General features: G+C 37.9%; 2 protein-coding genes across 2 annotated transcripts; one reads left to right on the forward strand and one right to left on the reverse strand.

The window, feature by feature from the left end:
- The first annotated feature begins 1402 nt into the window (after nt 1–1402).
- Nucleotides 1403–7078, forward strand: LOC127952576 (protein Tob2). The gene is made up of 2 exons (XM_052551208.1): nt 1403–1646; nt 3587–7078. The coding sequence occupies exon 2, from the start codon at nt 3847–3849 to the stop codon at nt 5005–5007; it is 1161 nt and encodes a 386-aa protein (XP_052407168.1). The 5' UTR covers nt 1403–1646; nt 3587–3846; the 3' UTR covers nt 5008–7078.
- Nucleotides 7079–8554: 1476 nt separating this feature from the next.
- LOC127952602 (thyrotroph embryonic factor) lies at nt 8555–14165 on the reverse strand. The gene is made up of 4 exons (XM_052551245.1): nt 13912–14165; nt 12431–12781; nt 11491–11711; nt 8555–10647 (listed from the first exon to the last, which is right to left on the reverse strand). Exons 1-4 carry the CDS (start codon nt 14027–14029, stop codon nt 10432–10434), a joined length of 906 nt encoding a protein of 301 aa, XP_052407205.1. The 5' UTR covers nt 14030–14165; the 3' UTR covers nt 8555–10431.
- Nucleotides 14166–14927: the final 762 nt, after the last annotated feature.

The raw sequence follows: 14927 nt of genomic DNA on the forward strand, positions 1-14927 counted from the left end.
GAATTCATGATATTTAATGAGATGTCCATCCTGATATCTTAGACATCATTCTGTCAGAAGTGCAACACTTTGTTCAGTCAGAAACTCATGTAGAAGAGGTTCACATGCAGCTCACAGAGGAAGACTTTTTAAGACATCGTGACTGTCGTGTAAAAAGCATTGTACTAAATACCATCCATAAGCTCGTCTTTTGACTATTACTTGTTTTCTTTTCGGATTTTCACTTTTCAAATATGAATATGAAGCACAGGACATACAGTGACATCTGCTGTTCATCTCCTTAATAATATTATATATAATGCAGTATATTATCCGTGGGTAGAGGGCACTGCCCAGAGGCACACTCTCTAACAGTGATAATTATGGGACATTTGTAGGGTTAATATATAAGTACCACCTCAGAAAGTATTTTACTTTCCATTTACCCCCATGACCAACATTAAAATACAGTAGCATAGCAGGCCCAAGTATTCAGCTACAGCTCTGCATAGTTAAAAAAAACGAGGCAGTTTCATTCCTAATAAGAATATTTATTGTTTTCAGCCACTTTAACATTGTAAATACACCGTTTTAACATTAACACTGCACTGTGCTTACATACAGGCAAATAAAAAAATTAAAAAAATTAAAAAAATAAAAATGATTAAATTAAAATGTGTTGTAGCTAAAAGTTAAAAGCTGTAATGTAGCCTACTTGTAAATGTAAAAACAAAACAAAACTTTACTCAAATAAAGAATAATGGTTTTAACATGAATTTATAATTTATTTATTGATTAATCTACGTACCACTAACGGGACTCTGTCACTTATGTCACTTTCCATTTAATTTAATTTAATTTAATTTAATATCACACACTTTTTCTCTCATTGCTTCGTTATGTTTAGAAACTACAATACCCATCATGCACGTCGTTACGCGCTGACCCTACGTCATCACGCCCCCTGCTGGTCACTGCTCTCGAACCAATGGGCAATCGCGGCTCGAGTTTTTCAGCCAATGGCTGCATTGTTGCTATGACATCTTTTATTTTTAGCCTTCCGTCGCACAGCCTCACGTTTGGAAACACTATTCCGCCAAATCAAATAGAGACGAAGTCAAACAAACACACCTGCCTCGGGAACACATCTGAGACCCTATAAAAATGTCAGATCGGCATGGTTTTTAACTTATATGGGTTATGCAGAAGTTAATACACATTATAGTATTTCAAAAAATCGAATATTGAGTAATATCTATAAAGTATAAATGCGTTCAGGGCGTTTTTCCCAAACTTTTTACCGTTTGTTCATATTTGAAGGTATAGTTATTGCGCAAGATCTGACCAGTAAGTAGTTCCAGCTGAAAACACGTCATAGCGCAGGGCGGAGCGCGCGCGTGCGCTGAGATATAAATCCGCGAGGTTGTCAAACATTTAAGTTTAAACGGGCGCGTGCGGGAGCGTGGATATGTCACGCCATACCATGAATTAAACATAAAATTAAATTAAATAAAACAAATATAAGTGCGTATCAGTCAAACGTAACACTAGGCAGCCGTTCTCTGTCAATGATATTTTTTTTCAACGCCAAAAACACGAATAATTATTGATATTAGTGTGATTAATGAACATGACAAGCACAGGACAAAAACACGAGCTTTGAATCAGTAAGTACTATATTTATTTTTTATAATTACTAACTGCATTCATCAGAATGGCAGCAGATTGTATGACTTGATGTTGAAAGGATAGGTTCGTAATATTAGTTTTTGTTTTGAATGAGTGAAGAGTTGTCCTCCATTTTATATTGTCATAAGTAACAGATTTAAAGATACAATAATATGGTGCTAATTTATCATATTTGAGGCTCTAGCATGCATCACTATTGACACCCTGGATGAACTCGTGTTTGCACAGATGTCCTTGGCTTTAATGGTGTTCCGAGATGACTAAAACAGGCCAAAGGTGTGCAAAAAGCTGATTATTTGTCTGCTGTCAGTGTGTAAAAGAGCTGCTGGACATTTAAAAGCCCCTTTCATATCGGAGTGTCACAAATAACTTCATGGAACATGTTGTTCTAATACTGTTTTTTGTGTATGTGTGAATTGGGAACACAGTGCAACATGGATTATAATGTTAGGATTTGTGGACTTGATTTAAACCTCTCTGGATACTCTCGAGTTAGATACAAGTTTTTCGGGGGAACCCCCAACACACACACACACACACACACACACACACACACACACACACACAGCAGCCCAACATGAACGCCAACTTCCAGCATCCCGTCTGTTTCTATTTTCAAGTAACACCATTATCATGTTTGGGTGTGCTGTGTTAGATAATCGTGTTTAATTCAATCGTTTAATACAAGTTAAACATTTATAAAGTCAAGAGTGAGTGTTTTGATGAAGCTGATGTGGTTTAGTTTAGGCAGATAATGTGTATCTGCTGGATGTTTTGTAACAGATAAGAAGTGTAAACACTTTCAGGCTTGTGGATAATTGTTTAGTAACAAAATAAATCATTTCAGTTTGTCATCGAATGTTTAATGTTCTGGCATCTGATCAAACTCTTGACATTGAGTGACATTGAATGCATGAAGAGACTTTTCAGTAAGCTACACGACTCGTTTTGTTTTTGCCTTTTTTTATCAATGACAATTAGCAATATCAACCGTAAATTACATCGTATATTCTCGAATAGAGAATTTATTTAGATTTACTTGTAAACGTCAGAACTGACATTATTCAGAAGTTGTGAATAAGATAACTGCACAAGGAGAACTATCACTTATTTCCTTGTCCATATATCGAAACCGCGTTTTATTCTTGTAAAACGGCTGCATGATGAAATAAGTGTTAGTATTAATGATTTATTGGCCCGTCTGTGTATGAACCATAGATTGTAAAAAACGCGATAGTTAACGCGTCTCTTTTCTGAATAATCATAATCCGTTTCATGACATTTACCAGCAGTGACTGTCCTCATGTGCTGCAACTCATCGCAAATCCGCCTCTATTAGAAATATAACAAGGGTGGTGCATTTATAAAACGGGTTTTAACGGGGCTTATGCTTGTTTTGAAATGCGGAGCCGTCATATAAACATTCACACTCGTGGGGATGACGTCAAGGCGGTGGCGTGGTGCATGTTGGGAGCTGTAGTCTTTAACCCCTGCCTTCAACGGCACCATTTTATCAGCAGTCTAGGGTTTCCCCTCAGATGATTTAAACTGAAATGCAAAAATGTGATCTTTAACTAATTTATGTAGAGTATATTACAGAAAGTGTACGTGATGCAGTTACATGAGTGACTTAAATATGTTATTCACTGGGTTTAAAGTATAAATATATCCTTGTAGAGCATTCCCTTTTAGCACTTTGAGCTAGTGCGAGTAGACCGAGCACATGGTGGTAAATTTCCCTCTCTTATAACGTGTAATCCTAAGTGCTTTAGCCAGAGGGACAGAAGAGGGATTTCATGAAGATAATCATGGATTGGTACCTTGGCCTTAGCATCTGCTCAAACAAACAAACATGCACACTGACACTGAATTAATTCAGTATTAATATTGTTTAACTGGTCTGTCTTTGTCTTTCTAGAGGTTTTGAAGAAACTGGATCTTGTAGAGCTGCTGTCTTCATACGTCAATGCCTCGGAGAAAATATTTTTTTTTTTAAATCAGCTGGTCTCTGACAATCACTTTTAAGCAATTTCTGACCAACAATCCAAAATCAGAGGCCTTGCTTTTAAATTGATGCTTAAGGTTGAGACTAAAGATTTTCACCTTGATGTTTGCAAGAGATGTTAGGACTGTTGTAAGTCTAACCGAAGGAACTTTCAAGACACAATCAAATTCATCATGCATCTAGAGGTGAAGGTTGCATTGAACTTCATAGTGTCCTACTTATACAACAAGCTCCCTCGCCGTAGGGCGGATCTGTTCGGTGAGGAGTTGGAGCGTATCCTGGTGTCCCGCTTTGAAGGGCACTGGTACCCTGAGGCTCCTTTACGTGGTTGTGCCTTCCGCTGCCTCCATCTGGGAGCTTCCGGGGACCCTGTGGTGGAGCTGGCAGCCAGGAGGAGTGGTCTGGACACAGAAGAGGTCCGTACCAACGTTCCTCCAGAGCTCTGCATCTGGATTGACCCCTATGAAGTGTCCTACCAGATTGGGGAGAAGGGTGCAGTGACAGTCCTGTACATGGAGGATCCTCCAGGTTTAGGGGGCAACGCTGAAAGGTCTGACATTGCTTTCAAAGGAGACGTGGAGTTTGAGGACATCAAAAGTTTGGGCTTTAATCCAGAGGCTCAGGTGTTCATACCCATTGGTGGCCAGGTGTCGCCGGTCATGCTATCCTCACTCTCCAGTTCACCAACTCCTCTTTCTACCTCGTCTTGCCCAGGACTCTTCGGCTACGCCACTCCCAGCACTCCCACAAATCCCAGCTCTCATTCCTCCAATACAGCCACTCCATCGCCACCAAGTGCTGGTCTTTTGTACTCTACACCCAACCCCCGGCCCACACCTCAACCTATAACCTTCACCACAGCCAGCTTTGCCGCCACCAAATTTGGCTCCACCAAGATAAAGAAGTATGGAAACCCCGGTGTTACTTCTGGTTCTGGCGTCACCACGGCCCCGCAACAGAGAATTATCACGCGCTCCCCTAGCATCATCTCCCCACCGGGACTGGTCAAGCACAAACCCCTTTCCCTCTCCATGCACTCTCTAGCTGGTCCCATCCCAAGCCAACTGTCTCCTAATGCCAAAGAGTTTGTGTTTCCCACTTCCCAGAGGCCCATCTACTTTGATGTTGAAGTTTCGCCAATGACGGCATTTCAGGCTCCACAACCACACGCCTCCTTCGATCCATTCTCCAGTCCACAACCAGGTCAGGCTGTGGGAATCATTGGAGGCAACAGCGGAATTTCCTTCATGGATAAACCTCCATTCGTGGAAGGACTCGGATACAACCTGCAGTATTCCGGCCAGGCCTTCCAACCTGTGGTCTTGGCCAACTAAAGTCTCAGAGTGAAAGAGATCCCAATGCTGAAACCCTTTCCTTGAGGACATTTGTCCCCCTCCACGAATCACTGTTACTACCACCGTGTTAAATCAAGAGTATTATGACTACTAATTGAGTATAACTTGTGATTGTTAGTTTTCCGTTAATTTGTTTCTTGTTTCATGATGTTTATTTATGAATTGACTATCTCTTGGAGTAACCAGCCTCCTGTTGCACAGATGTTTGTGTTTGTTGTTTTCAGTAATGAGTCACTTTATCTTTGTTTGTCTTTTATAATCTTTGGTTAATGCTACTTTTTTAAAATTGATTCTGGGAAAAAAAGCTAATATTCTTAGAGAAGATTCTAGATGCCTAAAAGGGATTTTTGGGATGGTGTTTATGTTCAGAAACATGACGCTCTGGAGATTACAGCTGTGTTAACTAACCATTTGGTCACACCTTGGTTGTCATAATTGTGGATTAATGCTAATTTTATGACATGTGCTCTGAAGCGACGTGGGTCTGGTGCTCTTGAGCTGATGATTAAGAGGCAGTTCATATCTGATATTTTGGATTAGTTTTAGAATTCTCCTTTTCAGTTTGAACACATTGAGCCAAATCCTGATGAAACCAGCCAGAATTTATACCGGTTTCTAGTGAGTCAGATTGGGAATTGATGTATATTTTAATATTCTGGCAGATCAGGTAAATTCCGACACTGTAGACGCAGACTAAATGATGGATTGCTGGATTGTGGTTCCACACTTGGCTTCCTGGTCAGAGGTGCGTGAAGGTACTGGTTGAAGGTTTTGATAAACGCAAGAGTGTCTTTGAAGGGATGGGACACGAAATTCAACGTCATTGGTGTGGAGATGCACAGATTAGCTTTCGGTCACAGAAACGTGTGTTGAATTTAATGCTTTATTTTTACGTTCCATAGGTTGTAAAAGGTGGTTTGCAAGGGATGCTACAGTGAAAATTGCACTTCATTTTCTCTGCTGTAGGACTGTTGTGTCATATTCTGACTGCAGTGGTTGTGTTTTGTGAAGTGTTTTATTGCGCTAAGATAGAGGCTGGTGTTCTAGAATCATTTTGAAGGTAGGAGCCAATGCTGTCTTCCTTTATGACATCACTTCCCCCTCAGCGTACCGCCCCATCCAGCCGCCCTGCACTTTACGCACAGGCCTATGGAAACTCCGCAATGCTTCACAATAAACACTATATGCTAGATGCTAAAGGTTCTTTACTCACCCTTTAATTGCCAATTATGGCTAAACTATAGCTTGGTAATGTAGTTTAAAGATTGTATTAAATTAACTTTCGAAGATGTCTGGGCGAGACTGTACTTCTTGTGATGTCCTTCGTCGACATTCGAAAAGTGAACATCAGATTCATGAATATACATGTTTCCATTGGCTTCATTTGGGGTGGGCGGGGTTTAGATTTCTCTATTAATGCTACGGCTGGGTGTATTTTTACATTCGTTTGTAATTTATTTACAAGTTTTCTATGCTTTTTTTTGTTTTTTCAAAAGAGTTCTCTACAGCATTTGTAAAGCAAATTAAGAGATATATATAATGACACTAATATGTATATATTTCTTATGTTCCAGATCTTTTGTTTAGTTTCCTACGTGCTGAAGTTATTTTTTCAGAACTAACTATAAGAATATAAATATATATGCAAGATGAAATGACTAATAAAGTTTGTTTAACGAAGTGCTGAATGTGTATTGTACCTTCTACTGGAGTCATTTCAATTTAACACTAGTAGTTTTCGGTTTGATGCTCTTGAAGTCCTTGATTTCTTAATACAGTTTGACATTTAAGTGTTTTAAAGCACAGTGTATAAACCTCCTATCATCCTTGATGTTCAAACCCAAAATATTGAGTTCCTTAGGCATTGCAGGTTTCTCTCAAATTAACAGTATAATTCAAAGATCCTTTAATCATTTTGTCGATATCGATCCTGTCTATTTGGGAAATGGTCTAAAATTCTCATTTTGGAAATTGTGGTAGTATTGTAATGTAATAGAAAACAAAAGAACACCATTAACGTTAATAAAAGTTTTTCAGGTTTGTAACACAACTCCAGCTCTGTGTCTTTTGTATTAAATGGGATTTAATTTGAAACAGCATTTTTTTTTTTATTATTATCCAAAAAGAGTTTAAGAACCATGAAGACCTTGCTCTGTGTTTGTTTGTTTTGGACACTACAACCAGCAAATGAAAACATTTCAGCATGTCAAACTCTTGAGATGTGTTTCTATAACCTCCCTGTTCTCGTGCAGCTGAATAAACACCTGCGACTGGGACTGAAGCCCTGGGTCACAACCTCTGACCAATCAGAACCCAGAATGGTCTATATGGGCCATTTAGTTTTCCAGTCATGTAATATACATTGATTCTGTTTCTTACATTTACTATTGGAAACAAAGCAAGTTTAAATAGTACATAAGCTCCGTTTATATGATCTTATTTGCACATTTATTTATGAATGTTTGTGAGAAAGGAGCCAAAACTTGTCATTAAGGTATTTTTTTTTTTTTTTAGACAGAGAGGTGTGAAAGTCTTGCATCTCTTATCATAACATCAAACCTATTGAGTCTTGGCAGAAATAAATAAATATAAAAAAAAAAAAAAAAATATATATATATATATATATATAAAAATATATATATATAAACAAAAAAAAAATCTATATATATATAAACAAAAAAATCTATATATATATATATAAAAAAAATATATAGATATATATATATATATAAAAATATATATCTATATATATATATATATATATATATATAGATATATATATATAAATATATATATATATATATATATATAAATATATATCTATATATATATATATAGATATATATAAATATATATCTATATATATATATATATATATATCAACTACTCTTGAACCTCTCTCTAAAATATCTGGAAAATGAATGACGTGAAAAAATTAACTAAATGATTCTGTATTCCTTGCATTTTTACAAATGTATTACAATGTTTATTATAGGTGTACTAATATAAAATATGTATAAAAACAACAAAACCCCATTACTATATTAAAACATTTTTATGTATTAAAATAAAAAAGTAACTTGAGAAAACATCTTGTTTTTCTAAAACGTACCGGACTGGTTGTTTTCAGGTTGAATGTGATGAATATGATTTTTATTCTGTCTCGAGCATATAATGGTGATTATATTCACTCTTCAGACCTATTCAGATCAGTGTGTGCCTCTGAAGCAGATGTTCTGTAAAGGACACTCGAGTGTGAGGATGATTGTTAGGTAACATAAGACCGAGAATAATAACAATGGAGGAAAACATACACACTCAAAGGATGCTGTACAGACAAAGGTGCTTTGAAAGCACATGCAGAATGATGTTTGTGTACAGTATTGTTTGTGTGTTTCTGCACAGATGCCCATAAGGTCACTGATCGTCTCTGCTGCGAGAACATTGTACTGCAGATGCGTCTCACACACGTGATGTCATCAGCGGCAGCCAATCACAGCGCAGATACATCACAACCTCAGCAAGGTCAAATCACTGATATCCAACTTTATTAATATGCATTATACAGCATAGTCATGACATACTGCGTTACACCAGAGGAAAATGACTTTAGAAAAACAACAGGACTCTTTAAAACAAGTTTTTTTTTTTTTTTTTTAAGTGTCCATCCATATACTGAAAGTTACATGTTTTAGACAAAATGCTACATTTCAGTTTCACAGAGTCCAACGTAGAACTCAAAGTCTGGAGTTTATGTGACAGATTAATAACAAAAACCAGAGGCGCAACGTCACAATTCAGATTAAATCACAAAACTGACCTATAAAACAAACACACACTTCATTCTTGTACATTTGAAACAGTGATTGACCTGAAAGTTTGTTTGGTTTGTAAAATGAAATCAAACAGGAGTAGAAAGAGTTAAAAAAAAAAAAAAAAGATAATATATATATATGCAAGAGAAGGACACGCCCACTGCACAACGTCACCATGACAACAGCATGCACTAACGACTCTCAATTTACAATAGATTCGCCTTTAAGTGCTAGAGACCCGTTGTTTTTATGTATGCATGTATAAAAAAACTATAGAGAAACAAAATGAGGAAAGTTTTATAAAAGTAAAAAAAAAAAAAAAAAAAATAGCTGTTAAAACCAAATTACAAATGTAAAACGTTGATCTGGTACAAATTTAATTGTAAGCACAGCATTGAAAACAAACCACGAAAAGTGCAATCTATCAAAACCCATAAAAACACTGGAAGCACATTATTTTCCACCATTTAAAATTACAATAACTTGGAAAACCAGTGAAAAACAGCAATAAACGTGAGACTCTAGTGACGCTAATGCTGTTTATGCTAATGTCGCTGACTAAATCAAATCATGCTCACGCCACAATGGTTTTACCAATGCACAAATCGATCTAAAAATGCATTATTCTTATTATTAAAAATGCAGTGATGATTGCGTTATTGGTAAGAATAAAAAAAAAAATTACATTTACATTTTACACAGAAGTTTGTTACGCTTGTGTTTTTAACTGATGCTGAGCTGCCAGACTAAAAATTATTCTAAATAAATGAACAAATAAAAAAACCAAACACTGGTTAGAAATATCTAATCTGAGGTAAAGATGAATCGCACATTATTGCCCTGGATCAAACCCTGAAAACAAACCAGATCAAGTCGCTCACAGTTAAACTCCTGCGCAGACGCTCGCGTTAAAATAATCATCCAGTTAACTGCTGTGAAGATGCATTTGATCGCAGCACAGTCGCTAAAGTGTTAAAAATCTGCACAATAGAAATGTCATTCTGGAAGAACAAAGACACTGGTGGATGGATACAAGCGTATAATTACAGACTTTTCTTTCTTTCAAATCTTCGCAAACTGCAATAGCCCGAAGTACACTCGTTTTTGTAGAATAAAGAAAATAATTGCTTCATATCAAGGGTCATGCGCTAGTTTTCTGCGAAAAACCTCTTGTACACAAACACCGATGACATGTCAAGTACAAAAAGGTAGAAACAGGTTAAAAACGAGCCGAAAACAGTCGTAAAAGTCATGACCAAACACTGAACGCTAACTTTGCGTCTGCTGTGTGCGACTTCTCCAGTCGGCTGCATTATCTCATTTTCATACCGAATAAACTTCTAAGAACTCACTGCTCGGGTCATATCGGGGTCGTGTGGAGGGCAGAATGAGGTATGAGGAGGTCAAAGGTTATGCTGTTATCATGTGTTTTGTGTCTTCTAGACCCTTAAAACATCCTCTTAAAAACACGTGCTCGCGTCATACTCGTCCACTTCCCACACGGTGCCACATTACCCACAATCCCCGGCCGTGTAACTGCGGTGTGAATTATAGAGAGACTGATGCGTGTCGGGGTGAAGCGTGTCCCTCACAGCGAGCCGTATTTGGCTTCGTACAGTGACATGATCTTCTTGCAGCGGCCGCAGTCTTTGCGCAGCTCGGCCACTTCCTTTCGTAGTGCGGCGTTTTCCCGCTCCAGGAAGGTGGCGCGGACGGCGATCTGGTTCTCCTTCAGACGCCGGGCTTCACGAGATCGCTTCGCCGCCACGTTGTTCTTATTCCTCCGCGACCAGTATTTCTCATCCTGTGGGAAAATACGAACATCTCGTTAACGATATTAGTTGTAACGTTTTATGTTTGTAACATTAAAAAAAAGATACTGTGAATGATTTTTGTCAAAGTCTGACTCACAATTAAAACATTAGCAATTTTATTTTAAACAGATTCATGTCTAAAACAGTGTGTCTATGAACTTTTTCGGCAGCCTTGGTTCAGTTGTTTTTGGACTGATTTTCTAATAATTCTATGCTTAAACATAAAAGAGCTTGAAGTAAAAGAAGAAAGAAAGTGTAATCAGTGTACTTTAGGATCGCTAACATACTACTACAGTTTTATTAACATTTGGGATGTTTTTCTTTTAATTTTAGTTAGAGGTTTAGTCATTTTGTTGTGTGTTGACATTATTATTCATATATATTTTAATATATCCATAGATCTTTTTTTTTAACTTTTGATATTTTAGTACTTCAAAATACTTTTAAAATATTGTCTTAGTAGCAAGTTTTAGTTAGCAGTAATAATGTCCCTAATCTATGTTCCAGGCCTGAATAATCAATCACTCAATCAATCAATAAATCAATTAATAAAAGTATATGATATGATCCATACTGGTACCAAATGGCAGCTGTATCTTATCCAATCAATTTGTGACATAAAAAAAGTCTTGTTGACTTTAACATGGTGGATTAATCAGAAGTTGCTAATGCTAAATAACAGTAGGTTAACTTCTAAGAATCAGATTTGGTCATTATAATTAAAATATATTTCCTGAAAGACTAGCGAGAGGTCTGTGTCACGAGGGTAACAAGTTTGCTACCATATCACTGATTTTTCTGTTCATAAAAACATTCAGTCGGTTCAGTCTTACCTTGGCATCTTCAGGAACGAACACTTTCTTGGCTTTCTTGATCATGGGCTGTGGTTTGAGCTCTTCCTCAGAGAAGCGGTGTTTCCGTGGATTGAAGAGCTCTCCTCCGGGAACGCTGGACAGGACCAGATCTGTAGGGTCGGGCTGGAAGGCCACGTTCACCTCGATCTCCTCCGGGTCGATCGGAGTCGGCGTCACGCGGTCGGGGTCCACTTTGGCTTCTGGCAGGTAAAAACAGAGCAATGTATAAAATCAACAGAATAAACCCATGACCAGAGAACAGGAGTAACCAGATGAACATTCATCTACCAGCAGAAACCAGTCAGTCAACAAATCGGATTAACTTCCAGCAGATAGTTGAGTTTCTGTTTATGTGCTGGTTTAGGTAAGTGTGTTTTGACTGATAAATGAACGAACTGCATGGACTGATGTAGAGATGAGTGGAAAACAACAAAATGCTTCATGTTAAAGATTCTTGCAATCATATTTTATTATTATTATTATTTTAATTTGGATCTTGATGGATCAAAACATCAGATGAACACTTGCGTTTAAAACTAAAGATTTAAAGAAATCAAACTGATCAGAAAACCGTAGAAACTTATTTCTCCCAAGTTTCTTTTTCTGTTTAGAATTCTGAGTCGATATCTCAACATTCTGATTTTTTAAAATTTAGATTTTATTATATCCTGCAATTCTGAATTTTATTCTTAGAGTGGCAAGTATACACATCTTACAATTCTAACTTTATTCTATGAATTCTGAGTTAAAATCGTACAATGCATTTATTTTTTATTTTTTGCGCACTGCAGAAAAAAATACAATATAATAATAAAAATATGACAATCGCAACTTTTAATCTCACAATTCTCACTTCTGAACAAAAACTCAGAATTGCGTGCAAAAATAAAGTCAGGTGTGAGCTTGTTTGTCATCTCACCTGCTGTCGTCTCAACGGTCACAGAGACCGAGTCATCCTCAGACTCTTCATCGTCCCTGTACTCCTCCTCAGGCATCTGCGGCTCATCTGAGGATCCCTGCGTGTCTCCGCCGCGCCACTCCGCCTCGGGACACTTGCTCAGCTCCTCCTCCAGTGTGATGGGAATCTCGTTCTCCAGCAGGAACTCGTCCAGGTCCATGTACTCCAGGTGGAAGGTCTCGCCGTCGTACGGGATGGTTTTGTCCCAGATGGCGGGGGTGAGAGAGGCGGAGACGCCCCCTGTGCCACCCGAACCGCCGCTGCCGCCGGACGTCCCATCGACGATCAAACCCTGCTTCTCCTTCTCGATGTCTGTGCAAGAAATTACAGTTTACTCAAATATCAAAGAGTGGAAGAAATTTCAATGGGAGTGATAAATACAATAAAACAAAACAAAATAAAATAGAAAAATATACAAGAATAAAAATAAAAAAAAGATGCTTTAAATGTACATATTTACATAGTTTCTGGTAAGTAGCATGTATAATAATACATTATTGGAAATGCACAATGTCATAATGCAACAACAACAAAGGTAATACTTAATGGTTAAAATAAAATAATAGAATTTCTTGATTTATCCTCTTGATTTTGATATGAATATATCCTTGGCAGGTTTTGTGAAATTCTGACCTTTAGACATCTAACTTCACTTTGATTTCATACAGTAAAATCTGTTCACATGGCACATATTAATTTGTTTTCAGCAACTTCCCATGCTAAATATCAGTTTAAATGTCAGAAAGAGCTCAGACCTTCAGACATCCAACTTCACTTCAATTATCCGCAGGTCAAAAAATTACTTTTTACTAGACAGACATTTACTAGAGACTAGATTTATGAAATGACAAAGTGTTTAACAGACTGACACGCCTACAGATGCCTAATGAGGGTCTTTTTCAAGAGAGATGATAAGATTAAGTATTAATAACGTTCAGAAAGAGCAGTCTTCAGCACGGTGAAACCACAAGACATGACCTGTAACTAAAATACTCTCTTAAACACCAGCATGCTGTCAAATCCACAGACCCTGAATGAGTTACATATTAAAGAAGAGGAGAATACCACACAGTACGTGCCCAAGTATCCAAATATACCATCATTGAGGAAACAACCACATGTGACTTAGTACCATTGAACGTTTGCATGTTCTAGCCATTCATCATGTGTTAACACTATACACACCATATTAAACTCGACGACGTACAAGTAAGGCTTTTCTGGACGTATACCATCATATTTGTAAGCAACTTCTGTATTAGAATACCGCGGTATTTCAGTGTGCTTTGAAGGATACAACAGGGACTTTCTGTTCTTCTGATCGACCAATCAGCGCGCAGCTCTAGAGGTGACGCCAAGTGCACGACTAACCTTACAAACACACGTTTAAAAGAGCGGTTTTTTACATTTCATTCGCATTTTGTCAGGGTTATTGTTCTCACCATCGTCTTGATCCTGCAGTATGTTTGGAGGAGGAATATTCATGATCTTCTTTAAAACAAAACCGGACGATTTTTGCGGGCCGATGGCCACCGTCACCAACGCTTGACCGGGCATCATTAGTGTGATATTATCCGAGGAAGTACACAAACGTCGCTTGTATATCCGTTAATCCTCCTGTTTTTGTTCTTTGAGGAAACACTGCCAAAACAACACCGTCGCGAGCCACTCCAAGTGTACTGGGCTAACCCTCACATATTCATGATGCACGTGAAACTCGAAGCGCTGATTGGTTGACTCGCAAACGGCTCATGAATGTTAAGCAGAGTGGGCGTGTAGATAGACTTCAAGGCGGATTCTCGCTCTATGATTGGTCAACGGTTTATCCGCCTCATCCTGGTCTACAACAATAAGCGGAACAAGGCGAGCGGTCCTCTTTGTTCCGAAAACAAACGAAGAATGTTCATATAAATACCAGAAACATGCTTAATACACTCAACGTTTGACAGTAAATGCATGACAAAATGGCAAATCATACAAAATTAATTTTCTATTTGCATACATCAACAGCGATAATTCAATATCCATATAGCACGTTTAAGTCAGCTTCTTGACACTTTAAAACATCTTAATTAAAGACAAGAAGAGTGTTAATGTACTGCTGCAGTTGTATTTTTCCACCAGTGATGAGCTCATGTCTTCACACGTGCCGCCACGAGCACGTGCACTGGGTGGGCGGGGCTTCCGCACGTGCCGAGAACAGCTGCTGCCCGAGACACTGCGTGTGTTTATCAGCACTGAAGGTCTCGTGTTCCCTGTACGAACAACCCTTAAAATAACAGTCCCTTGAATCCTTGGGAACACGAGTCAATTGGACAACTTTTGTGATGCCCTTGTCATTTTGGAGCCACCCATTATCTTTAAGATAGCCTAGATCTATTTGTGTGTGTGTTGCAGAAGCAATTGTCATACAAGTTTGAAAAGACATGAAGAAATTCTGTAAATAATAAAAATTGCT

The sequence above is a fragment of the Carassius gibelio genome, chromosome B3 (assembly GCF_023724105.1).
Source record: "Carassius gibelio isolate Cgi1373 ecotype wild population from Czech Republic chromosome B3, carGib1.2-hapl.c, whole genome shotgun sequence".
NCBI classification, from domain to species: Eukaryota; Metazoa; Chordata; class Actinopteri; order Cypriniformes; family Cyprinidae; genus Carassius; species Carassius gibelio.

Bases quoted from the DNA above. Each gene is read 5' to 3' on its own strand.
- LOC127952576 (XM_052551208.1), top strand. From the start codon at position 3,847: ATGCATCTAGAGGTGAAGGTTGCATTGAACTTCATAGTGTCCTACTTA.
- LOC127952602 (XM_052551245.1), bottom strand. From the start codon at position 14,029: ATGATGCCCGGTCAAGCGTTGGTGACGGTGGCCATCGGCCCGCAAAAA. The intron at 12,782-13,911 runs GTGAGAACAATA...TTTCTTGCACAG, and splicing joins ACTGCAGGATCAAGACGATG to ACATCGAGAAGGAGAAGCAG. The intron at 11,712-12,430 runs GTGAGATGACAA...TTTACCTGCCAG, and splicing joins GACCGTTGAGACGACAGCAG to AAGCCAAAGTGGACCCCGAC.